We start from the raw sequence: 26,427 nt of genomic DNA on the forward strand, positions 1-26,427 counted from the left end.
TGCGGCAGGAGGGGGCCCTGAGAAGACCTTGGGGTTGCCACACCCAGGAACAGACAGACAGCCGCCAGGTGGATGACCCAGGGAGAATGGTTCAGGAAAGAGAAGGCAAGGAAGGGGTCCCGCCCCACCCCGTGGAGGAGGGCAGTGAGTTGGCTGGGAGGGTGGAACCGCTGGCAGCCCTTGGAGGTTCAGTTCCACACGTGTCTCTAGACGCGTCATGTCAGGGCGGCCACATCTGAATAGACTGAGACTGGGCCCTGCTCCTGGAATCGCTCCAGTCTTTCACAGCCCGGATTCTGAGGTCCTTTCCTTGTGCAGGGTCGTAGGGGGCCCCCTCCTTCAGCTCCACTTTTGTCCCTGGGAGACTTGGCAGAGAGTGGCTACTGTCCATCACCACTTCTGTGGCCCAGGCCAGGGCCAGCCCTGGTAGGAAAGGAGAAGGCAGGTTGGCCTGGGCCTTGCCTGGTGTCCACTCACTTTCTCCACCTCCTAAACCAAAGCCCAGGAACATTCCCTGCGCATCCCCAGGGACAGCCAAGACTGGAAGGCTGGGTACCTCTTAGGCCTGAAATGTCTGCAAAATATCGTGAACCTCCTCAAGCAGGGACCAAAGAGAACTTCCCTGCAGGATGGAGGCAAGCCAGTGCTGTGGGCACCCTGCAACAGTCCACATCCTTCCCACTCCCCAGGCTCGTCTTCCACCCAGCCCCATCTAGAGATGAGGCTCCAGGGAACGTGGCACCCAGGTCTCACTCCCTCTTCCTCCCCACAGGCACCCAGCTGGAGAAGCTGATGGAGAACATGCGCAATGACATTGCTAGCCACCCTCCCGTCGAGGGCTCCTACGCCCCCCGCCGGGGCGAATTCTGCATCGCCAAATTCGTAGACGGAGAATGGTAAGCCACCTGGACCCGAGCAAGGCAGAGTCTTAAGCAGGAGCAGGAGGAGGTCTGTCTCCAGGGCACCCGTCTGCAGAAGCGCCAGCCAGATGAGGCATTCGCCCTATCGGCCTGCTTTCCACTGAGTGGTCGCTCTTGACCTTGGTCAGCTCTCCAGAGTGGTCCTCTATGTTGCCCGTTTGCAACCTGCAGTGTAACCCACAGTTTTTCTGCAGTCGGCCTCTAGGGCACAGGAGTATCCCTCCTCCTCTCTCCTGGGATCTTCTGTTGGGGGTGCCCTGGCTGGCTGCAGCTCTCCAGCACCCCGTCACCCCGCACAGGAAAGACGATGTCAGGAGTGGGCAGGGGTGGTGAGGGGGTCGCTGGTTCCTGTGAGCCCAGACCAGCCACCACCCTCCACCCCAGCTGTCTGATACAGGAGAAGCAGCACCCCCGGGCTGCAGGAAGGTCACTTACGTCTGCTCTACCAAGGATAGGGCCCATGGCCTTCCCAGGGTGACCAAGTGACTTGGATGCGTTCCCTGCTGCGGCCTCCCAGACAGATCTGCCGGCTAATTACAGCTGCTGTTTAGTGTGCTGGGTTTAAACAGCAGACATCAATCTAGTCATTAGTCTTGTTGCTTTATGCCCCAAGGACACATTAATCTGCTCCACATGCTCCCCTCTCCCTCCCTCTGCTCCCAGCTATGCTCTGATTCCATTAGATGGGGTCCTGGTAGAGTCTGAAAACTGGCCCCCTGTGACACCCATGGGTGTTCATTCTGAGCCCTGGGCAGGGAAACACTGCACCCCCTGGCCTGCCATCGCTGAGGCTCCGGGGATGTCCCTTGAGCTCTGCCCTTGATGCCATTGCAGGTACCGTGCCCGAGTGGAGAAAGTCGAGTCTCCTGCCAAAGTACACGTCTTCTACATCGACTACGGCAACGTGAGTGTGGGGTCGGAGGTGGGCAAGCAGCACAGGAGAGGCCCCTCAACACACCTGCCCCTAGGTCAAGCCCATCTGAGCTTTAGACCTCCCCTCCCTCCCTGACAGATGGAGACCCTGTGGGCCTCTCTGCTGCTCGTCCTGAGAGACTGGGCAACACCAGCGTCTCTGCTCAGAGTCCTGTGAGCACTGAGCGGTCTCCTGTCCAGGCCCAGTCACAGCCCCAGTTTCTCTCCTGCCCAGACTCTAAAGAGGGGGCCATGAAGTCCTGGCCCTGAACACCCCATCTCCTGGTCCACAAGGTGCCTGGGTGCTGATCCCCGGAGCATCCCAAACCAGGCTTGCTGAGGAGGGACTGGTATCCCCAGGAGAAATGCCCCTTGGACTGGGCCCGGGAGTGTGTTGACCATTCCCCACAGCAAGCAGGAGAGAAAGCTGTCCTTCAGAGCCATGCTGCTCCTGAGGACTGGTGTGGGGAAGCCCGTGAATAGAAAACCCAGAGCAGAGCCATGCTCCCAGCCCACCACCCAGGAGTACACAGGAGAGGGTCTTACCAACTCGGTTGCCCTGCACACCTGGGCCAGGACCCTGATCTTAGAGTACTCTCCCTGCCCCCCAGCCCCGCCCTAGCCTGTGGGAAGGCGGTCAGAGCCCGTGTCATAGTGCGAAGGCATTGGGAAAAGTGCAGGCAGCAGTGAGAGCCCAGTGATCAGGTGGGCAGTGTCAGTTGGAACCCCCAGGTGTGCCACCCCAGGCCCCGCCTCCCCGGCTTTGCTGAGCCCGCAGGCCTGTGCATGTGGAATTGAGTCCGGGTGCGGGAGGGGAGAGTGCTCAGGGGCCTGGCCACTTGAGTCGTCCCCCGAGAGCAAGGGGGCTTCCAGTGTGTGACGCTGCTGGCCCCGTGTGTCCTCTGCAGAGGGAGATCCTGCCGTCCACCCGCCTGGGCACTTTGCCACCTGCCTTCAGCACCCGCGTACTACCAGCTCAAGCCACGGAGTATGCCTTTGCCTTCATCCAGGTGCCCCAAGATGTGAGTCTCCCCCCCTTTCTTCCTCCCAAAGGGGACCATCCCCTGACACATGACCACTGCCGCGGCCCCAGCACGTACCCACGGGAACTAAATGCAAACCCGTCCTGGGTCCCAACCCCCACCCCGACCCCCGCCCACTCTCACAGGGCTGAGCCCCTACCGTGGCCCTGGCTTGGGGCCTCTGCCTCTAGCCTGCGGGGCTCTGGGCTGCAATTGTCTCCCAATACTCCTTCCAGTCTCAGAGGGTGCCACCAGAAGTGACTGTCCCCAAACAGATCTGACCAGGTCACACCTCTGCCAGAAACCCTCCGCTGGGGCCACCCAGGCTGATGGGAGGAGGTGGAGACAGTGATGACGGTCTGTTAATCAAAGGGGAGAGAAGCGTGGCCAGGGAGGTCCGGGTCAAGGCTAGGTGGCCTTGGAGTATCTGAGCCAGCTCTTGAGGAGCAGCCATGTGCAGGGTTGGGGAGGGGAGCCTGGTGGGGCAGGGCACACTGGGTGAAGACTAGTCTGCCAGCTATAGGCAGTGGCAGGAGGTGAGTAGGGCCCTTGTCTGCCCTGGCAGAGAGGTGATTATTTGTATCATAGGTGAAAGGGGTCTGGGCACGGGGGGAGCTGAGTGGGGAGTGAGGTGACGCTGGCACATCTAGGCAGACTTCCTGGAGGTCCGGGACCAGGACCTGGGGCCCTCGCAGCCCTTGGCTGGCACTGGCCTCTCGTGCTGACCTGGGTCTGTGCTGGCCGCAGGAGGATGCTCGGACTGACGCGGTGGACAGCGTGGTGCGGGACATCCAGAACACGCAGTGCCTGCTCAACGTGGAGCACCTGAGCGCCGGCTGCCCGCACGTCACCCTGCAGTTCGCTGACTCCAAGGGGGACGTGGGGCTGGGCCTGGTGAAGGAGGGGCTGGTCATGGTGGAGGTGCGCAAGGAAAAGCAGTTCCAGAAAGTGGTACGTGCTGTGGGGGGCGGGACAAAAATGGTCCGTGCTGTGGGGGTGGAGCGGCCGGCCCCTGGCATCCCCCGCCACCTCCAGCGTCCCAGAGGAGGGTGGGTGCCCCAGGAGCCAGTGAGGGAGCAGGGACCCACCATCCTGCTGCTCCTGTGGGGGAAAGATAATGGATTTGGGTTTGTTGGGGTTTTTAAAAAAAAGTTAATTACTTCTTAAATTAATTGGCTGCCGGTTTGGCTGAAAACTGCAGCTGCAAACTGGAGCAGAAAGTTTCCCTTTGCCCATCCCCCCCGGTGACAGGCCAGGATGCTGTGCCAGGGGTGGCCCGGAGAGGGTCACAGCCCAGCGCGCTGTCTCTCCGGTCCTCACGTCCTCCTCTCCGAGCCCATCAGCAGCTCCCAGCACTCAGTGCTGCCTGAGCCACTTACCCAGAAGACTGCCATAACCCCCTCCAGCCTGTGGGGAGCTGGACCTGAGTCCTGCCTCCCTCCTTCGTGAAACATCTGGCCCTGGGGATCAACCATTGGACACTTGAGTCTCCCGTTCATGAAGCGAGGAGAGCGCAACCAGCCTGACTGCTCCCGAGGGTGGACCATGAGGATGGGGTCTGCCAGCTGGGGAACCACCTTGCACAGCTCAGTGGTAGATCATTAGAGCCAGGCTTCTCCCACTCAGCACTGTTCCCATCCCAGTTCCCCAGCCTCTCCCCACGACAGGCCAGCCTCCAGGCACAGGCCAGGCTGGTGGGAAGCCCCCGTGCCCTTCTGCAGCACCCAGCTCCCCCGCCCTCCTGAGCTGGAGGGACTCAAGCAGCAGGGTTGAAACCAACATTCTTCTCTCTCCACTAGGCCTTGCTTCCCCCTTTTGCCTTTCCTCTCTCCGCATGTGCAGATGGGGGTTGGTGGGTCTGTAGCTCTGGTTATGCAGGTTGCTAATTCATTTGGAACAAGACTTCACTGTGGATCACTCCTGTGTCTTGTCTGGACAGGAGGGGCCTGGCCCCTAGTCTCCCTGCAGTTTCTTGGATCACTCCTAGGAGTTAGCTTAAGTTTCACTATAAACCTGGAGATCTTAGTGTTCCCCATATGGAACTACCCATAACGTTTCTGGTGTCTGTGTGAGTGCTAAGTTGCTTCAGTCGTGTCCAACCCTGCAATTCTATGGACTGCAGCCCACCAGGCTCCTCTGTTTATGGGATTCTCCAAGCAAGAATACAGTGTCAAGAAACACCTAATGTGTTTGTTCATTCACTTACTCATTCTTTCGGTAAATGTTTACTGAGGATGTACAAATCTCTGAATAAGAGACAACATTCCTGCCCCATGGAACTTGCGTTCAAGCATGAGGAGACAAAGAATAAAATAAGTCAACAAAGTTAGACATTAGACGAGTGCAATGGAAAAAGAGAAAGTAGAAGTAAAGGGAATCGGGAATGTGGGGGAGTGGTCAAAATTTTAAAGAGGATCATATGAGGTCTCGTAAAGAAGGTGACTCTTAACCAGAGGCTTGAGCAGGCGGGATAGGTAGCCAGGTGGACAGGAGAGAGAAGCATGTTTCAGGTGATTAGAACAGCCAGTGCAGAGTCTGGAAACAGCAAGAATACGGCGACTCTGCACTTGGATTTTCTTTGGAGGGAGCTGGGAACCCCTTGAGCAGGGGAGTAATGTGACCTTACCTGGGCCTCTCCCAGGCCCCTCTGGCTACTCAGCTGCAAGTGTCCCCACCTTGACCATCCATCCCATTGTTTTCTTGCCCCCTGCAGATCACAGAATACCTGAATGCCCAGGAGTCAGCCAAGAGCGCCAGGGTGAGTTTTTGCCTCAGGAGCCCCAGAGGGTGCTGAGAGAGGGGCTTTGGCCGTCTGGGTTCCAGCCTGTCCCACCTTCCCTGACTAGCCGTTTGCTGTTTTCTCACAGCTGAACCTGTGGCGCTATGGAGACTTCCGAGCCGACGATGCAGATGAGTTTGGCTACAGCCGCTAAGGAGGGCCCCGGGTCTGACCCCCAGCACAGCTCACGCCAGCACCCCTTCCTCTGCCGGCAGGGTGTTTTCAGCTCCAGACCTCAAATCAGGGGCATAGATTGGGTCCAGCTTTGCTTCAGTGTCTGGGAATGTCTCGTAGGACGGCATCTGGGCAGGGAGTGGGAAGAGCCCCCCCCCAACCACAGCTTTCAGGGGGCAGACATTGTCTTCCAAAAGGACAGGCACTGCCCTCTACTGTCTCTCCCCGCTGATTTTGTTTCTATTTGGAGGTTTGTGGGGGTTTTGTTCTTTTTTTTTTTAATTGTCCTCAAATCAGGAAGAAACATGAAAGACTTTGTCCTAATGGGGGGCTTAATCCTGGCCCCAAGGCCAGCTGCCGACTGGCACTCCACGTCCGTCCCAGACCGCCCTTCTCCGCGGCTCTCTGTCCAGCTGTTGATTATGTGATTTTTCTGATACGTCCATTCTCAAATGCCAGCGTGTCCACATCTGCCCCTTTGCCCAGCCCTCCCTATTTCTGTATTTAAAGCTTTTGAGGCCCAATAAAATAGTACATGCTGTCTGCAGCTCTATTGGTGATGGTGGAGCCCAGAGCCCAGAATCTCGACAGCTCCAGCCAAGAGGCGACCTGGCACTCAAATGACCCCCAAGTGTGCCTGACCATGCTCCCTGAAAACAGCCGGTCACGGAATCAGGGCAGAACTTCAGAGCAGCTCCCGGGGCCTGGTGGGCATACCTGGCACTATGGCCATTGTGCAGAAGCCTGCAGGCCTTCTCTTTTGACTCATCTGCACGTGACTGCTCTCAAGAACCTCAGCAGCTCAGCATACGGTGCCCAGCCGAGAGGTTGCTGGGCCTGTCCTTTGGCTGGACCCACCAGCACCCCCCAAGGGACCAGCAGGGCTCGCTGAGAGAAGTGAGGTGAGTGCTGGCTTTCTGCTGCAGCGAAAGGAAAGCCTAATGCCCAGACAGACTGGCGCAGTGCACTGAGGTCGAGGCCCCTGGTCTCCACCCGGATCCCTCCAGTATCCACTGGAGAACGAGGGGCTCCAAGAGGGGTCGAGGCCCAGGCTGAGGAGAGCCAGTCTCTCCAGGTTAGCTCTGGCTCTGTTTGACTTGACAGGGTGCCCGCAACCCCAGACTACTCTAGGCCCCGAGGGGACACCCTAAGAGTGGCTGCTGTGGTGTGTGTGGTGAGATGCCCCCGTGCCTCTCAGGGTGAGAGAGCAGGTGTGCACGTGCTGTGGAGCTCATCGCTCCAGCACCTGTGGAGTCCAGGGAACCTGCCTGTTCCCCCCAGACTCCAGAGCCCCATCCTTGTGGCCCTGACCTTCCTAGGCATGTACTCAAGTGGTGGCCTGTCTTCTTGGCAGCCCCCCTTTTCTGCCCCACATTCTGATCCAGGTTGATGCTTCAAGCTGCCGTGTATTAAGATTGGTCATTTCTTTAGTCAAGTCTTTGAGGAAAGTCAGAGGAGGTGGCCTTGTGGGGGATGGGGGGACGCTTTGTGGGGCCTGGCTGGTCAGTTCTCATCCATCAGTGAGGTCCAGGCCCCAGAAAATTCTGGCTCCTGGCAGTTCTGCCCCACACTCACTTATTCAGGCCCAGGGCTCATGTGGGGTTCTGCCCTGGACTCCCATCTCCCTCTACTTGCGGTGACTCCAGTTAAGGGGAGAGGTGAGAGAGAGGAACCAAGGGCAGGTGGGGAGGGCTGTCGCGTGCTATGCTGCAGCCGGAACCCCTGTGCCCCCTCCTCCCTGCAGGACTCATGGGCTCTGCCTGCCAGCTTTCTGGGTTGGAGTGTCTTTGATCCTCAGATCAGAACCTCTTCATGGTTCAGTAAACCATTTCCCATGGCTCTGGACAGCCCCAGTGGGGGCCCGAGAAGACTGCAGGAACGCAGGTGATGAAGTCTGCCCTCTGTCGTTGCTCCTAGAGAAGCTGTTCTAACCACTGCAGGCAGGCCCACTCTCACCATGGTCTCATTTTTATCCGTCGAGGAGACCGGTCAGAGAGAAGAGAATGCCCGTCTCACCCATTTCGCTCCCTTCTGGTGGGGCCCGGAGGTAGGCACTGTGTATTCACTGGAACACAGTTGGCAAAGGGGCAAAATGCCAGCCCACTCTTTCAGTGAAAGGGTCTGAAATCACGTCTCTGTCTTAACGGTTTCCTTGGTTATGTCTGGGCCCAAGGATAAATCCTCCATGGTTCTCCAGCTGAAGCGATGCCTGAGTCTTCCCCCTTCTTACGTTCTTGCTCCAAGGCTGATTTAGACAAAGGTCAGAGTGTTCACCAGGCCCGAGGCCTTGCTGCTACTGGTTTTGGCCCCAGCTCTGTGTTCTCTTTACCTTGTCAGTGGAGTTCCTGAGGTCTGTCCTGGCTAGGCAGGGCTGGGACTAGGGTGAGGTGAGCCAGGTGCCTAAAGTACAGAATTTAAGGAGGCGCTCAGAGTGTGCGGGTGCCTTGGCATATTTTCTTTTCATCCCCCGTTGAGACCAGCCAGCATCAGCACTTGCGCAAATAGCACCAAAAAAGAAAAAAAACTATCTCCAAGGTCCTTCTCCTGCTAGAGTTGCAAAACATGCTCCTTGATGTTGGCTCATAAGCTCTACCTCCCCATCCACCTTCCTAGTTGAGCAGCAGAATTATTTGAGCACCTGTCATTCATCCATCCATCCATCCACCAAACACAGGTTAAGACCCAGCAGCATGGGCACAGCCGCAGGTCTGCTGAGTGCCAAGGCCACCTCCACAGGCTCTCAGCGTGCAGTCTAGGTGCCCAGGAGGCAGCAGATGCTGAAACCCCAGTAACAAGCCTCAGCGGTGGTCTCACCCCAGGACAAGGCTGAGGCCCTTGCCTAGTGTTTAGGGAGGCGTCACAGAGGAGGAGGAGGGCGGAGTCGGACTGATGGATGGCAGGAGAGCAGCACTGCCAATCCGGGCAGGCTGGGAAGTTTCCCAGATTCAGGACTGATGCTGCGGACTCCACGGTTTAAGTCGCCACTGGGATGAAGTCCTGACACCCAAGACCTCTCCCCAGCAACCCTCACCCGCCTCCTCCCTGCCAGTGGGCAGGGCCAGTAGGGCGGGCAGACAGACAGTGGAGAAAGGGTTCACACAACTGCCTCCGCTTTATTTATTGGTTTGATTACTTCTGCGTCCCAGGAAAAGAGGCAGTGGACCCCTTTTCTTGCTCTATCCCATGTTGGGAAGCAACAGGGAGGGGCTAGAGAACTGGTGCCTCAAGAGTGGTTATTGATGTCCTAATTACAAGAGGATGCTAATTTAATTTGAACCTAATTACAGTGTACTACCCTGGGTGGCATGTGTTTTAATAATTAACGTCCTTCAGATGCGTAGGAGTGTAATAATATTTACACTGGGTTGGCCAGCAGCCTGGGGAGGCGGGCTGGGGGCCCATACGCCACCCTCCCCCCGGACAGCTTGGCTGCTAGCAGGTGGGGAAGATGGCACACGAGTCCTGGTTGGCTAGGATATTGTCAGCCTTCCCGGGGAACATGCTTGGGCCTCATTGCCAGCCTCTTCCTTGACCCAGCAGGTCGCCCCACTCTGCAGGGAGCCAGGCTGGAAGTCTGGGAGGCATCACAGCCAGCAGCGTTCACGCCCCTCCCCCACCTCACACTGCGCCGCAAAGACAGGACCCATCTCTGGTTTCCCTGGTGGCTCTGATGGTAAAGAATCTGCCTGCGATGCAGGAGACCTGCGTTCAATCCCTGGGTCAGGAAGATCCCGCGAAGAAGGGAATGGCAACCCACTCCAGTATTCTTGCCTGGAGAATTCCATGGACAGGGGAGCCTGGCAGGCTGCAGTCTCTGGGGTTGCAAGAGCCGGACATGACTGAGCGACTAACACACACACACTGCCTACTTGGGCCTATCCGAAGGAAGGGCTTGTTTAGGGGAGAGGAAGGAGAACCACGTGGTTTTTCTTCTCTTTTTATTGAAATACACCTTCAGAAAGGTGCACAGATTATCATTGTGCAGCTCAGGTTTTCACAAAGTGAACACAGCAATATAAGCGCGCAAAACCTAGAACATCACCAGCCCCTCGTAAGCTTGCCCTTCAGTCACTATCTCCCCCAAAGGCAGCCCTGTTTCATCCCAGTGGATGAGTTTTGACTGTTGTTGCATGTTTGTTTTTTGGGTTTTGCCTGGTTTTGATTTTTTATGTAAGTGGAGTCCTGCAGTATGTGTCCTCATGTGCCTGCCTTTTCTCGCTCAGCTCATCTGGTAGGTTCATCCTGGTTACGTTAGCTGTGGTGTGTGCATCTCATTTCTGTACGCTCTGTTGTCTGAAGATACCACTCTTTGGTGGTTATAAAGGAGTCAGATGCTCAGCAATCTGCTAGAGCCAGAGCTCTGCCAGTTCCCAAAGGGAAATCTGCTCGTCCTCATTATGCAACTGGGGGAACGGGAGGCGACACGTTAGAGAAAGAGGAACACGATGGCAAGGCAGGGCCACTCCACCCACCATGAACCCAGAGCAGTGTGGGTGCCAGTGTGGCTCCCATGCCTAGCCTCTCAGAGCCCTCAGTGGTGGGGAAAGGTTCTATTAGCAAATTCTAGAAGCCAAGCAGAAAAACCAGGGGTTTGAGAGATGGTAGGAGGGAACTTCGGTGTCTCTACCTAGACATCGCGCCAGGCCAATGCTTTTCTTAAGTGTGGCTGGCAGACCAGCGATCTCAGAGTCACCCGAGTTGCTTGCTAAAATGCAGCTTCCAAGAATAATGCCAGGACTCTATTGGGAATGGGGGTGGGGTGAGTGAGCTCAGGCCTCATCTATCATTGCAGGAATACAGTGAGTAACATTGTAACATTTGAAGTTGATAAAACAAGGAACTGGCCTATTGTTTAGCAATAAAATGGTAACCAACAGAAGATCTAAAATAGATAATGTAAAGTGGTTACCTGCCTGTAGGTAGCATTACTGGGGGTGGGGTGTGTACCCTCTTAATTAATCCGTGTGTGCTATCCTTTCACCGTCGATAAGCGTTTCTCTCTTTTTTTAATTCACTCTCAGGTAGATACACATGTATCACTTCTCACTCTAGTCCTCAATTCCTGTGGGCCAGGGCCTGGGAATCTGCACTTTTGATGAGCTTCCTAGGTGACTCTGAGTTCTCGAGTTCAAGAATTAGCTATCACTGCCCACACTCATAAGACGAGAAAGGAGACAGAGTAACTCATCCAAGGTCACCCTGTTTATTAATGGCAGGGCCAGAAATAGAAAACAAGTCCCCGGACCCAGGCTGTGATTTTTCTCTACATCGTGGCTTTCACCTTGGTGGGTACCCGTCCAATGGGCCTGGCTGTCAGAGGCCTGGGGGCAAGCTGGGGCAAGCTCAGCCGCGGGAGGCCAGGGGCCCAGGGCACTTCCACCTGCAGTGCGTTTGTAACACCTACTTCTTGTACACGGTTGCTGCTCGTGCCCTGCCAGCATCAGTGTCTGAGTCGTCTTCTCAGAAGGGACGCCGTCCAGAGCCCCCTGAACATCTAGGCCTTCAGCATCTACTGAGCACCTTCCAGTTCCAGGCACTATTTTAAGGGCTAGGATAAAAAGAGTACTAAGCCCTGGCCTTGTGGGGCTTACCGTCTAGAGGACAGTAGGTCCTGGGTGATAGGCTTAGCTAACTTCACCCAGGTAGAGGTCTTACAGGTGCTGTGGTGTTCACTTGTCCGGTTGACCGAGTGCACGCCTCGAGTGCCAGCTAATGCCTCCTGGTGTGGGGCCAGGGGCTGCTTGCACAAGTAAGAACCCCCACCAGGAGTCATGTGCAGGAGTGGTCACTGCAGTTTTGTTCCTACTTCAAATCACTGGGCACAGCAGACACCACCAAGGCATATGCACACCACTGAGGAATATTCAGCAATGAAAATGCATGTATTGTGGTAACAACAACGTGGATAAACTTTGGGAACAGTAAAGCAAGCACTTCTCAGAGAACTTCCTACCATATGATGCCATTATTCTAAAGTTCAAAGCTCAGGTAATACGTTGCTTACATGGGTGAGTATGTTAAGTGATCGTAAGATTTATGGGATGTTTTTAAGAGTGTAACGGGACACTTCTTCCATTTGGACCACCGGCGTAAACTGGCGCTTTATTGAGCAGTCTGGGACACACTGACACCTTTGATGTTACATAATAAAACACCAAAACAACAGGATGAGAAGAAGTCTGGATAGTGGTCACTTCCAGGGGGGACAGGGAACCCCGGTGGTGGGATGAAGAAGGATGTCAGAGATGTAAGCTACTGGGAAATGTCCCAGGTCTTGGTCAGGAAGGTAGGTTCACAGATGTTGTTAATGAGGTGGCATGGGAGCTCAAAAGAGAGAAAGCTGAATCTGTTCCTGAAAGTTAGGTGGCGTCATGGTAGGAGAAACCTCAAAAAGGAGCACTTCCCTCTGCCAGAGAAAGTTGTAGGTTTTTCAAGGATGAAGTGGTGGAGAGTGGGTCCAGTGAAGGCAACACATGGAGTAGGGAAGGCTGCCTGCCTGGATTCCAGGGTTGTGTACGGCCACAAAACCAAAGACCAGCTAAGGCTCCCACCGCCACCGCCAGGAAAAAGCCTGCACGAGACACCTGACTTCACAGTCCATGGGTAACTTCAAGCTGAGGTATAACTTAGAGTAAGGTGTGCACACATCATGAGTATACAATTCATGAGTATTTACAGGTCTATACATCCCTGAAACCATACTCAGAAGGTCAGCATACCCAAAGGTTCCCTATGCCCCTCCCTCCCTGGCTAGGTTTTTAACTTTGTTGCCACAGTTTTGGCTTACTTGGTGCTAAAAGACATATTTTGGTACATAGTCTTTTTTGCCAGAGTGACCGAGCACACTTAGGCGTGTGTGACTTTGCAACCCCATGGACTGTAGCCCGCCAGGCTCCTCTTTCCATGGGGATTCTCCAGTCAAGAATACTGGTGTGGGTAGCCATGCCCTTCTTCCAGGGGATCTTCCCGACCCAGGAATCGAACCCAAGTCTCCTGCATTGTAGGTGGATTCTTTACCAGCTGAGCTACCAGGCAAGCCCCACCACAGCTGCTTCAGGACCTTGGACAAGACCAGTGGGAAGTCTCCGCCCCTGCTACATGAGGTCTCTGCTGCCTCCCTGGCAGCACAGATTCATCATTACCCCTGCTTAACAGAGTCATTATTCTAGGCCCCAGGCCCAGCCACTGTGCTCTGGGAGTGGGTGACATTGGGGCGGTTCAGTGAGCAGACAGCCTCAATGCATAGTCATCTGGGTGCCCAGGCCTGAGAAGCCACCTCCCCCTCTACACCCAGGCAGTTCTGGATCCACATCTCTGGATCACCTGGCCTGGTTCAGGCCAGGTGAGCATGCCTGAGGACAGAGCCCATGTCCTCAGTTGTCCACATGGAAGGAGAGGCCTGAGTCATGCCGAATGTAAGTGGTACGCTGCTAGGCTTTGGGATGTAGTCACAGGCCCAGTTCACCAGTTGGTCAGGTGTGTCTATGAGCCTCCGAGGCTTCATGGTGGAGGATATGGCAATTTGCACAGCAGTCCTTCCATCAGCTGCAGGCTCCCGCCCTGCCTGCATCAGCACCCCAGGCTGCCCTCTGTCCAGCCTGTCCTCATCCAGTGTGGTTCAGAGTCTGGGTTTCAAAGGATTTCTTGTGGAGCCTTAGGCTCAGCAAGCTAATTAACCTCTCTGACGTTGTTTCCTCATCTGTCAACTGAAGATAAAAACATAAAAGTTTCTGCATCTGAAGTTGCTATCAGAATTCAGTGAGAGGTGTTTTTTTTTTTTTTAATGCAGGCCCCGAGCTGACCCAGGGTTCAATAACAGCCATTGTCACTGGGCAGCAGAGACACAGCACCAGCAGCCTTTCTGTTACCTAGGTAGCCAGCGCCTGACTAAAGCGGGAATCTGTTTAGGTGAAAGGAATTCATGATGTTGCTACAAAACCCAGGCACATGGGGGCCTCCTGCTCATGAGAACATTGTAGGGTTCAGGCCAGACGAGCCAGAGGTGTCTGAGGGGAGGAGTGGGGAGCTGAGGTCACTTGGCTGAGTCCCTGGGCTGTCTCCAGTTTGCAGAGTGGCAGGAAGTGGGAGTCATGTACACTTGGGACAGTTTGATGCCCGGGGACTAGGCCTGCAGCCGAGTCAAGATAGCCCGCGTGTACTGCACCCTTACGTACTGATGACACAGCGGCCCTCAGCGCAGAGTGTCTGACCTGTTGGACCTTGGCAGGTGTGTTCCCATACTCAGCTGGGCCTAACGGATGCCACTTCCAGCCAAAACTTAACGTGGGCACCTGCCCTCATATCTGAGACCTGGGCTTAGCAGGCAGAAGGAAAAGGTGGCGGTGGGGGGGTTGGCGGTGTGGGGAGATGTCTCGGAAGCCAATATGATCAGTAGACCTAATAACCTGCTGCAGACAATGACTGCTCCCCGCTGATGTGGGTGAGTGGGGCAGGGTGCATGGAGAGGTGCTGCCCTGCCGCCAGCAGGGACCCCAGCGCCCCAGGTTACATGGGCCTTCCTGAGCCAGAGGAGCAGCAGCTACACCCATCTCAGAGCTGCCACGGGAATTCCATTCCCCATCGCTCTGGTGGGGCCTGCTTCCAGGACTGGGCAGAGGCCTCGCTGGCTGTGGAAGAGGGGTGCTGGGGTCTCAGGCTCCTTCCGGAGAGCAAAGCCAGGGCAGGGCTCTGCAGAGGGAGGGAGCTCTCAGGGCTCAAGCTGAGGGCACCAAGCCAGGAAGGAATGTCAACACTCACATGGGGGTGCTTCCTAGACTCCCCCCCGCCCTCAGGTCCACTGAAATCCTGAGGTCAGGGGGCGCACTCTGGGACACCACAGTGCATGACGGGTGGCAGGGGCATTCCCACTTGACAGGTGACAGAGCCTGTGAGAGGTCAGAGAGTTATACAGGGTGTGAGAGCACCAGAAGTCGCACAGAGGCCCACCGTGGTAGCCACTTACGTGATCTTGTTCCCTAGGGAGGGGAGTTGTGTGGGCAAGAACTGGATCCAGGGCTGGATTTCACACCTCCAACTGTGACCATCTGGCGAGGGCAGTTTATAGAGAGGGCTCCCCAGGGACAGCAGCACACCACTCTGGGCAGTTGGGTGGGAAGCTGGGAGCAGTGGGCGTCACTGGGAACTGGCCTGGCCTCCTTGTCTCATCTGGCCGGATCTGTAAAGGGCAGCTCCCAGGGAGCGGCCCGAGGCAAAGACCTCAAATGGGGTTGTGTCTGATCAATTGATATTGGCTCCCTGGGGTGCAATGTAGAAAAGGATTCTAAGGTCATGCCAGAAAGTCAACTGCAATCAATTATTGATGTCTACCAAGAGTGTAGGAAGAGAGGGTGGTCATGCGTGCCCCATATATGTGCTATCTTTGTCTTGGTGCTTTATAAGGAGCAGCTTCTGGAATCCTCTGACTCCATCAAAGCAAAGGACACTTCCGTAACATTCTTGACGGCAGGCATAGGATTATGCTAGAACAGAAGCCCAGAAACTCCCTCTCAGAGAGCGGTGCCCAACCTAGTCCATTCTTACCCTTTTACTGTGATGCGTTCCAATTGCAAAGAATGTGTTGCAATTTAATAAACATGATTTAAGCACCTACTCTGTGCTGAGCCCTAAAGACCCACAGCTAAGTCCATCAAATTTCTTGCCCTACCAGGTGGGTATCATATGCAAATACTTGAATCTGGTTAACTCTGACTCTTTGGAAAAGACCCTGATGCTGGGAAAGATTGAAGGCAGGAGGAAAAGGGGGCAACAGAGGACAAGATGGTTGGATGGCATCACTGACTTCATGGACATGAGTTTGAGCAAACTGTGAGATAGTGAAGGACAGGGAAACCTGGCATGCTGCAGTCCATGGGGTCGCAAAGAGTCAGACACAGCTTAGTGACTGAACAGCAACTACTACAAGACCAGTCTTCTTGGGGAGGGAGCTCTTTAGCAGTGGGAAGAGGTGAGGCCCCATACCTGGAAGGTTTGCGCTGCGGGCCTCTCCAAAGACCAACCTTCCATTTTCCACTTGTTGGGGGGGGCGGTGGTGGAGGGCTTTCAGGTCAGCAGGCCCAGAACAGCACTTCTCAAACCTGAACATGCTTGTGACACATCCGGGGGTCTTATTAAAATGCAGGTGATCTGGGGCAAGGTCAAAAGTCTGCATTCCTCACAAGCTCCCAGGAGATGCCGAGGCAGTAGGATCTGGGGGGAACAAGCCCTCCCCACCCCCCAGAGCTGCCTCCTCCCCACAGAGGGCACTTATGAGGTGCCAAAGCCTGAGTTTGGGGGCAGGGAGAGAACATGATTCATGTTACCCAGAACCAGAAATCGGAGAGAAGGAGCCACACCCCTGCACGGCTCTGCAGGACAACCTGACCTAGGGAACACTCTACCCTAGGAGTGCCAGGGACAACGCTGAAGGTGCTGGCAGGCTCCTCTAGACTGAACAGCCCCACTACAATCATGGTGTCAGTGACAGCCAGCCACCCCTGGGCCGGGCACTGGGCTACACACTGATGGGCAGGTCTTAGGAAGGAAGGACTTCTGGTCTCCGTCACAGAGACTCTAGAAGACAGGCCGTGCATTATTCATCTGTGTCTCCCTATGCCCAGCACAGTGTCTCAGTAGCAGATATTTGATAAATGATTAATGAATGAATGATGAAAGTGCAGCTCAGCCCAGGCAGAGGGTACTATATGGGACCACATCCAGAAGGAAGGTGGGAAACAAGGTCAGAACCCCCAGGATGCCATATCAACCCCCACCCCGTTACCTTCTCACTAGGCCCTGGGAGGACTCACTCTGAACAGGGTGGCCTGGGAATCTGTGACCAGCCTTTCCTTGTTGTTTAGTTGCTAAGTCGTGTCCGACTCTTCACGACCCCATGGACGGTGGCCCATGAGGCTCTTCTGTCCATGGTATTCTCCAGGCAAGAATAGTGGATTGGTTTGCCATTTACCTCTCCAGGGGATCTTCCCAACCTAAAGATTGAACCCATATCTCCTGCATTGGCAGGCTGATTCTTTATCACTGAGCCACCTTGCCAGCCTTTACTTGTTGAAAAAAGAGAAATCTGTATTGCTCCAGGTTGACAATTCCCGAGTTCTTTTGGGAAAATGCTGGATCCAGATCCACCGTGCTGAGGGAGCAGGGCAGGACCAGGCAAAGTTTAGGGCTGGTCAGGATCCCATTATCCAAATGGTAAAATACATGGAGCTCTCCCCTTGTGCCAGCTCTGTGCCAAGCATGTCGCATGCTTGCATCCCAAGGCCACCTTGCTGTGGTCCAAGGTCGTATCCTGGTCCAAGGGCAGAGACTGAGGTAAGACTCAACCCAGGCGATCACACCCACACTCGGGAGACAGCATCCTCTAGGGATCAAGGTGAGGCAGTTGGGAGGAAGGACCTGGAGGTGGGCAGGCGGATGCAGTGGGATGATGGCAGTCCACAGCCTGTTGCCAGTGAGAAGCAGCCAGGAGGAGGCCATGAGTGGTAGTTCTTCCAACTACTGGCTTGCAGGCACTGATCTGGTTTGTGCGGAAGCTTCTCTGTGCCTTTGACATCGAAATTCCATGGAGCCTCAGAATGGATAGTCATTGTCCCATTTTACAAATGAAAGAAACTGAGAACCAGGGAGAGGAAGTGACTTGTCCTGGGTTGCTGAACTAGCCAGCTTCAGGGCCAGCATTCTGCCTGTGCACCCATACCCCCTCCCCTCCACTGGCCACCGTCTCCCACTCCCGTTTCCACCCTGGGTCCAGGTGCCCTGACCACCCCCATCCCCATCTGTAGATGAGTACTCCACCTGGGCCCGTGCACAATTGGCTGGTTGTGTGCGGGTGTTTGCCTGTGCCAGGCAGAGCTATGGAGGAGCCACCAGGGCTCCCAGGCGCAGTGGCGATCCTGGAAACCTCGTCCCTTGCAGACGTCTTGGGCCGCACTCAGGTCAAGCAGAGGAGGGTAACAGGTACAGGGGTGGGGGCCACGCCTTGATCCGTCCAGCCAGATGTGTCCAGGATGCTGTCAGGCACAGTGGGGCCTGACCTACCCAACCACAACGTGGTGCTTGGGAGGCTGGGCCACTCTCAGAATGCGATCTCCACCGGGCCCCAGTATTCCTGGGTTGGCCCTTGACCCCAGCCCCAGAGAGGCCCACCATCTCCTGGTTCCTCCACCAGACCCCCCAGCCCCCACCCCAGCTCTCTGTGCCCTTCTGGTATTGTCTGCCTCTCCCCTCTCTCACCATATTCTTCACCTCTGTCCCAGGAACAGTGATGCAGGCAACCAGTAGTCACTGTCCAACTCCCACTCCCAACTCTTAGTAGCCCCTCCCATCCATCAGGGTGACAGAGACACAAGTGATTAGAGGAGTTCTAAAAATATGGTTCCCGGATCAGCAGCAGCTGCAGCATTTGGGAACAGGTCAAAAATGCCAGCTCTCAGGCCCGGCCGTAGACCAACTGGCCGAAAGGTGGAGCCCAGCAGGGCATGATGATGGAAGACAAGGTTTGCTCTTTGCAGAGAGGAGGTGGACAACCAGGATTTTCTGCAGGGGGCTGGGGTAGTCATGCATCTCCACAGTAAGTACTCCTGTGAGTTGTCCAGTGAGGAGGGAACGCAGGCCAAGGGATTTGATGTGGAGAAGATCAAAGTTCTCAAGAGGAAGCTTTATGGGAGATAGGTTCCCCATACAGTGAAGGGACAGACCCATGAGCCACATGGATCAGGTCGGTGGGTCTGAGACAGAACCAGTTCTCTTGGCTACATTCCTCAGGCAGCGGGCTGAGAGGAGGGGAAACGCTGCACCTTCCCTCTGATCAGGTGGGAGGGATGCGGCCCCTCCCTACTTCCTGCCTTCCTGGAGGGCTTCAAATGAGTATGAACCTGCACCCCGCCACACTCCCAATTGTGGCATCACGTGGAGCCTGAGGTTGTCTGATGGCATTTTGGGGTGCCCCAGAACCTTGCCTCCATGCAGTGATAGCTGTTATTTATGCCCAGGCCTTGCTCTGATCTTAGGGAGAATATATCATCATAAATTGGCATGCCATGGCAAACAATTAAAAGAGAAAAATAAACCTCCATGCAATCTCAGGGTGCTCGGAAATGAGGAATTACAAGGTGGTGGCATGAAAAAATTATATAAAAATCTATTTTTACATCACAATAATGTGCTTTTATACGGGTAGTAATTTCTGGATGTGCAATAAAGTGGCTTTTACATCAGGCAGAATCAGAGTTTATAGGCAATCGGTGCTTTTATCTGGGAAAATATAACTCACCCGTCCCCACATCATCCATCCTGCAGGCAGCAGGCCTCATCTTCCCCAGCACCACTGGTACCGAGGAAATAGTTATGCAATTAAAGTGTCACCTCTCCACCTCCTTGCCCCCACCATGATCTCCCAACAACATTTTCCAGCTTCTGTCATTGACTCCTTCCCGAAGATGAGACAAGCCACGGGTCCAGGAGAGGGGAGTGGAGGGGCCCAACAGATGCTGCCCATTGTCTCCATTGGGCCATAAAGGAGCCCAGTGCTTAGAGAAAACACCACAGGACCAGTAATCCCTCCACAGACACCGAGGGTCTGATGTGTTGTTGTTTTTCAGTCACTCAGTCGTGTCTGACTCTGTGACCCCATGGGCTGCAGCACACCAGGCTTCCCTGTCCTCCACCATGTCCATCAAGTCGGTGATGCCATCCAACCATCTCATCCTCTGTCGTCCCCTTCTCCTCCTGCCTTCAATCTCCCCCAGCATCAGGGTCTTTTCTAATGAGTCGACTCTTTGCATCACGTGGCCAAAATATTGGAGCTTCAACTTCAGCATCAGTCCTTCCAATGAAATATTCAGGATTGATTTCCTTTAGGATGGACTGGTTTGATCTCCTTGCAGTCCAAAGGACTCTCAAGAGTCTTCTTCAACACCACAGTTCAAAAGCATCATTCTCCCACACTCAGCTTTCTTTATGATCCAACCCTCACATCCATACATGACTGCTGGAGAAACCATAGCTTGACTATACAGACCTTTGTCAACAAAGTAATGTCTCTGGTTTTTAATATGCTGTCCAGGTTTGTCATAGCTTTTCTTCCAAGGAGCAAGCGTCTTTTAATTTCATGGCTGTAGCCACCATCTGCAGTGATTTTGGAGTCCAAGAAAATGAAGCGTCTGCTATGGCCCTGTGCTAAAAGCCTAGGACCCTGCACCTGACTTGGAGAGCTCACAGTCTTGTGACAGTCAGGATTCAGGCAGGGAGGTGAAAGCTAGGGCCGTAAACAAAGGAAGAGTTGGGGCAGGGTGGGGCATGGCAGTGACAAGATATCTCCACTGGACAGAAGGGCAAGTGAGACAACTGAAGGAATGAAGATAATTCTGTCCTAGAGGACAGGTCCCAGTCCAGGCAATGTCTTTATCCGGGGCATTGAGACAGGCATCTGAGAGGAGTTGGTCGCTGTCCACAAGTGCAGAGTGCTGAAACTGTCTTTCAGTATCATTTAGTCTAACCCAGCATTCTATGGACCCTGCCAGGAGGCAGGTGACACATTCTGTTCAGTAAAGGTGTATACACAAAGGTGTATAGGCAGAGTTTAGGGAAATCAACAATGGATAGTGCGGAACCCCAGCACTGGCAAGAGAGGGGAGTTGTTAACCACAACCTGGAGGACAAGGGGCAGGGGCAGTTAATGGAACCCTGAGAGAATCACTGGATAAAAATAACCCATCACACAGGGGACCAGACTCGCTATCACCTGAAAAGCTGAGTATAGAAGGAAGCTTGAAGGAGACAGGTTTGGATAGGAGAGAGAGCCTACCTCCCTCTCCTCCCGCCCTCCATTCTCTGGCCAGTGCCTCCCAATGGCCATCCCCACCAGCAGCCTGACTAAGGGAGCCTGTTGGTGCTGCCCAGATGGGTCAGCCTCAGGGCAGAGAGCACAGTGGAGAAGGGCAGAGGGAAGATGTCTTTCATTTGCATCCAGCACTGGCACCTACTGGGAATTATTGGACAGGCTGGTAATTTGGACAAAATGTGGAAGTGAAAGTTGCTCGGTCGTGTCCGACTCTTTGCAACTCCATGATATACAGTCCATGGAATTCTCCAGCACAGAATCCTGGAGTGGGTAGCCATTCCCTTCTCCAAGTGATCTTCCCAACCAGGGGATTGAACTCCGGTCTCCTGCATTGCAGGTGGATTCTTTACCAGCTGAGCCACCAGGGAAGCCCAAGAATACTGGAGCAGGTAGCTTATCCCTTCTCCAGTGGGTTATCCCAACCCAGGAATCAAACCTGGGTCTCCAATGTAGCAGTGTATCAGTGACTATGATTACTATTTCTAGGCAGAGAATCTTTGAGTTTTCCTCTTCTCACATTTTTTTGTTCACCAGAATCTACACTCAGCATCAGCCTCGACACTCTGACCTGACACCACATAAAGAACCTATATGATATGGTGGAAAGGAATTCCATACGGTAGTGTAGGTGGGCTACAGGCCAAAGTGGCTCTTCTGGCAAGTGAAGTGGAAGTCCTGAGGCAAACCCGGGTTCCAGCATTTCTGCTCTTGGAACGTCCCCCCCTCCAAGAAATCCTCACATGGGAACAGGTGTGAGGATGCTCATGGCAGCATTCCTTGTGGTGGGAGACAGAGGGCTGATTCCTGGGAGGCTGCTTGGGCAAAATGCACTGGCAGCAAGCCTTGGGCCCTCTGCAATAGCAAGAAAATTGCTGTTCAAAGAAACTTGTAAGAGTCTTAAAAGCAGTGCTGAGTAGAAAAAGCGAGAAAGAGAATGAGATCCATAATTCTGAAGCACTCAAATAAGATTAAAAATACATGCACACCAAAAAAAAAAAAAAAAAAGCCATTTTGCAAGCACTTTTCCATTTTAGAATGGTTGACTTTGTAAAGAGAGGGAGTGGCATTGACAGGATAAATAAACAGCACCCTAAATCAGAGGAGTCAGCAGGGACTCTGGAGCCAGAACACCTGGGCTGGAAGCAAAGCAGTTTCGTTGTGTGACCTGGCATGTTACTCGGATGCTTCATCTTTTTCCTCTCTTGGCTGTGCTGAGTCTGGGTTTCCCAGGCAGCACTAGTGGTGAAGAATTCGTCTGCCATTGCAGAAGACATCAGAGATGTGGGTTTGATCCTTGGGTCAGGCCTGGAGAAGGGAATGGCAACCCATTCCAGTATTCTTGCCTGAAGAATCCCATGGACAGAGGAGCCTGGCAGACTGCAGTCCATGGGGTCACAAAGAGTTGGACATGACTTAAGCTATTTAGCAGGCAAGTGCTGGGTCTTCATTTTGGCATGTAGGATCTTTCAATTGCAACATGCAAAATCTTAGTTGTGGCATGTGGGATTTATTAATAGTTCCCTAACCGGGGATCCAGGGGTTTCTCTGATGGCTCAGCAGTAAAGACGTGGGTTGGATCCCTGGGTCAGGAAGATCCCCTGGAGGAAATCCCCACTCCAGTAATTCTTGCCTGGAGAATCCCATGGACAGAGGAGCTTCATTAGGCATAGGGTTACAGTGCATAGGGTCCCACAGAGTTGGTCATGTGGTCAGAGAATGCATATATCCGGGATCCGACCCAGGTCCCCTGCATTGGGAGTGTGGAGTATTGGCCACTGGACCATCAGGGAAGTTCCCACTCCATCTTTTAAATCAGAAGAAATGGTAATATCTCGATTCTGAGGTGCATTTATGAGACCAGCTACTGGTCCAAAAAGACCTGTTCTGGGCAGGAGTGTCCACAATGTGGTCAGAATATGCAGGCAGGGGAGCCACTCTGGTTGTTTGGAGGTGGCCCCACAGCAGCCTTGCATGTGTGGTCAGCCACAGGGGACAGTTTCTCAAAGAAGGACATGGCTCACCACCTATGGCGGGATAACAAGCCACCATTTTGGATTCCTTGCTTCCTTTCTCAGCCTCTTCTCCACTAAAATGCAAAATATACCCCCTACCCCATTTTGTTGTTAGCAGTCATTAACAGTTTCTGTCATTAACTCCTGAGTTGGTTTGAATTTGTTGATAGAATTAGTTCCCTGTCACCTGAAAAGCTGAGAAAAGATGGCCTTAGGGAACAAGCCATATGCAGGCTGTGTTCTCATGGGAGAAAGCAGAATGAGCTCCTGGGGTGTGTGATTGCCAAGAGCAACCACTCAAAGCGGGTAGGATGCCAGATTGGTCGGGGGTGGGGGGAATGCTGGGCTCTCCATGGAAGGCACCCCAGTCTAAGAGTCTATGATGGAGGCAGAAGCGGGTGAAGACAAGCATCTGAGTTTTGCCAGGAGCTGCCCAGGGACCCCAAGGTGTCAGTTCATACTTCCACATCATCCAGTCGGGGCAGGGCCAGGCTAGCAGCATCTCAATGGGTGATGTGAAAGTGAAAGTGAAGTCGCTCAGTCATGTCCAACTCTTTGCAACCCCATGGACGGTAACCTACCGGGCTCTGCGGTCCATGGGATTTTCCAGGCAAGAATACTGGAAGGGGCTGCCATTTCCTTCTCCAGGGGATCTTCCCAACCCAGGGATCGAACCCGGGTCTCCTGCATTGCAGACAGACGCTTTACCGTCTGAGCCACTAGGGAAGCCCCTAGGTCTCCCTATTTCCCACCCTTCTCTCTTCCCCCCTTCTCTTCCAGGGCGCTGCACATTCTGTAAGGTTCAGATTTCTTTAATTCAATCCCCTTTCTTCCTGGCTTTCCACTTTTTCTGTCTTTCGTGCCAGCAGGGAGGAGGAGAAGGGCTTGCTGTGAGCTTTTTCTCCACACTCGGGGATCAGACACTGCCCAGACTCATTTGTGCCAGGACAAGGAGGTAAGTGAGCAGCCCAGCAAAGGACAAACAGCTTCATCTAGCAGCCCTCTGCCCTATGACCCTGTCACACAGCATCCAGGGAAGAGAACTAAGACACATCTCCACGCGGACTTGGGTGCAGCGGATTGAAGAGTGTCCCCCAGAGGGTATGTCCAAGTCCAACCCGTCCCCAGCAAACCTGTGAATGTGACCTTATCTGGAAGGAGTCCTTGCAGATGTCATTAAGTTTGTACTTGAGTTAAGGAGCTCATTGCAGGATGAGATCATCTGGATTCAGGGTGGGCCCTAAATCTCCTTCTAGGAGAAAGGAGAAGGAGGTTTGAGACAGAGACACAGGGAGAAGGCAGTGTGGGAGGGGAAAAGCACCTTCCCTCCTCCCTTCTGAGTTCTTATCTGAGAGCCCTGCACTCAGAGACAGATTTTTTAACATTTTACTATGTTTTTTTTTTTTTTTAACTGTATTTTCTATGGGGGTATAGCCGATTAACAATATTGTGATAGTTTCAGGTAAACATCGAAAGACTCAGTCATACATAAATATACGTCCATTCTCCTCCAAACTCCCCTCCCATGCAGGTTGTCACATAATATTGAGCAGAGTTCCCTGTGCTATACAGTAGGTCCTTGTTAGTTGTCCATTTTAAATATAGCAGTGTATACTATGTCCATCCCATCCCTAAATATCCTTTCCCTAAATATATCCATCCTAAATATCCCTTCCCCCATCCGTCCCCTTGCTCCGCAACCATAAATTCATTCTCTTAAGTCTGTGAGTCTTCAAAGACAGATTAACAAGAGAAAAGCAAATGGAAGTTTATGAAGATATACACCTCATATTCATGAGGGCAGGAGGAGAAGGGGGCAACAGAGGATGAGATGGTTGGACGGCATCACTGATTCAATGGACTTGAGTCTGAGCAAACTTTGGGAGATGATGAAGGACAGGGAAGCCTGGCGTGCTGCAGTCCATGGGGTCGCAAAGAGTCAGACATGATGTAGCAAACACAGCAACAACAACACCTCATGTACACAAGGGAGATACCCAGGGGGAAATGAGCAACTCCCCGGAGGTGGTTTTAGAATTCAGGATTAAATACCATTTAATGGGAGAGGGCAGCAGGGAGGTCAAATAATATTTAGGAAAGATGAAAGGGGCCTCAGAAGAAGAGACGGGAGTAGTTGTTGGTGACACAGTCTGTCTGCCTGTCATGTCGTTTCTAGTTTCCACTCCTGTGATGCGAGTCAGTCCCCCTTGGTTGATGAAACCCTTGGGGAGGGGATTGATGACAACAGAGCTTCTTTGGGAGGCTCTGTCTTTAGGCAGATGAAGGGAGTTCAGGGAAACCCTTTTCCTGCATTTACTGTTTTTCTGTTGTCTACAGTTTAAAGTAATCAATACCACAGAGCGGTATGTTTAGAGTGACATGTCCTGAACTTCTACAGGCATATTTTGGGGCTGCCCTTCAGCGAGCAGAGATTGGAGCTATGCCAGCACAAACTGGGGAGCACCGGCGGCCACCAGGGGCTAGAAGAGGCTAGGACTTTCTCCCAAAACTTTCCCTAAGAGGGAACACGAGGCCCTGTGGATTTGGCAGAAATGGGACACTGAGGCTCCAAGCCACCTCAGCCCTCCTTGGCCATGAAGGGCTGGCCCCACACAGCACCAGCCATTGCCCTGCCTCCCAGCTGAGACCCTTGCTGCGTGGTGCCCGCCCCAGGATCCCCGGCTGGCCCCACCCTGCTGCCGCTCCTTGGCCTCAGGCAGGGGAGAGGAGGGCAGCACCGACCCCTCGTTCCCTGCGGTGATTTCATGCCCCATAAAACGGGCGATCAAAAATAATAGACACACAGCAGTCTGCCCAGGGCCTGCCTACTGCAGCGGGGAGCACTGAGGTCGCTGCCTGGAAAATCAACCAGTTCCCAGCTCTGGTGGGGAGAAAGAACATCGAGGCAGGAGCCACAGAGCCCCAGCCAGTAAATGGGCTGAAAATCAGCAGCCTCTCCCCACGGCAGCCACGCCCTCCTTTCCCGCTGCTGGGAGGTGGGTTTCCAATCTCCAGACAGCTGTCTGTCGCCCGGCACAGCTGATGGGGACGGTGACTGAGGGGGAGAACAGGCAGAGGGGTGAGAAAGAGAAGGTGGGAGGTTCTGGGCTCTAGGGGCTCCCAGAGAGTCCTAGATGCCTCTTCAACAGCTCTGAGCCTCCAGCCATCGCCTTGTGAGCACCCGTGTCAGAGCTGGGCACCTAAGGAGTCCTCCGGCGATAAAGGCCCTGCGGCCAGTCTGTCTGCACTGAGTGAGCACGGGGCGCCAGGCTCTTCTAAGAGCCTCCAGCAGGGTCCAGAGCCTGTACTCCTGTGCCTCTAAAGAATGAGCTGCTGTCTTATTTTCAAGCAAAGAATAAATATTTTAACAAGGAATTGGGTGAACGAGGGTTCTGCAAACCATCCCCGTGGGGCCAGGGGCTGGGACTTGGGTTTATCTCAGTGATGCTGCCACTCACTGATGAAACGCATTTCAATAATGTGTTTTGAAATGGAGGGGAAAGGAGAGCCCCACAGAAATATTCCCTATGTCTCCTTTTCATCACACTACAGAGAGCCCCTCTTTCCCCTCCCACCTTGGGACCATGCTCCCACCTGCCCAGCACTGGCTCCAGATGACCCTGGGTTCCCCCAAATGTCTTACTTGGAGAACTGCCAAACTCTTCTAGCATTTTCCTGCCTTTAACTTCCTGTCCTCTTTAAGTCTACTCTATAGCCTAAAAAAAAATGTCAAGGGCTTCTCGAACAGCTTGGC

General features: G+C 53.8%; 1 protein-coding gene across 1 annotated transcript in view; it reads left to right on the top strand.

Annotated features, from left to right (window-relative positions):
- SND1 (staphylococcal nuclease and tudor domain containing 1) overlaps positions 1 to 6,354 on the top strand; it is a 422,258-nt gene extending 415,904 nt beyond the window's left edge. The window contains exons 19-24 of the mRNA XM_070787306.1: positions 773 to 896; positions 1,755 to 1,824; positions 2,741 to 2,854; positions 3,602 to 3,805; positions 5,568 to 5,612; positions 5,722 to 6,354. Coding sequence (XP_070643407.1) covers positions 773 to 896; positions 1,755 to 1,824; positions 2,741 to 2,854; positions 3,602 to 3,805; positions 5,568 to 5,612; positions 5,722 to 5,787 — 623 coding nt within the window. The 3' untranslated portion in view covers positions 5,788 to 6,354. The remainder of the gene's footprint in view (positions 1 to 772; positions 897 to 1,754; positions 1,825 to 2,740; positions 2,855 to 3,601; positions 3,806 to 5,567; positions 5,613 to 5,721) is intronic.
- The last annotated feature ends 20,073 nt before the right edge of the window (positions 6,355 to 26,427 follow it).

Source organism: Bos indicus, chromosome 4 (assembly GCF_029378745.1).
Source record: "Bos indicus isolate NIAB-ARS_2022 breed Sahiwal x Tharparkar chromosome 4, NIAB-ARS_B.indTharparkar_mat_pri_1.0, whole genome shotgun sequence".
Classification (NCBI taxonomy): Eukaryota; Metazoa; Chordata; class Mammalia; order Artiodactyla; family Bovidae; genus Bos; species Bos indicus.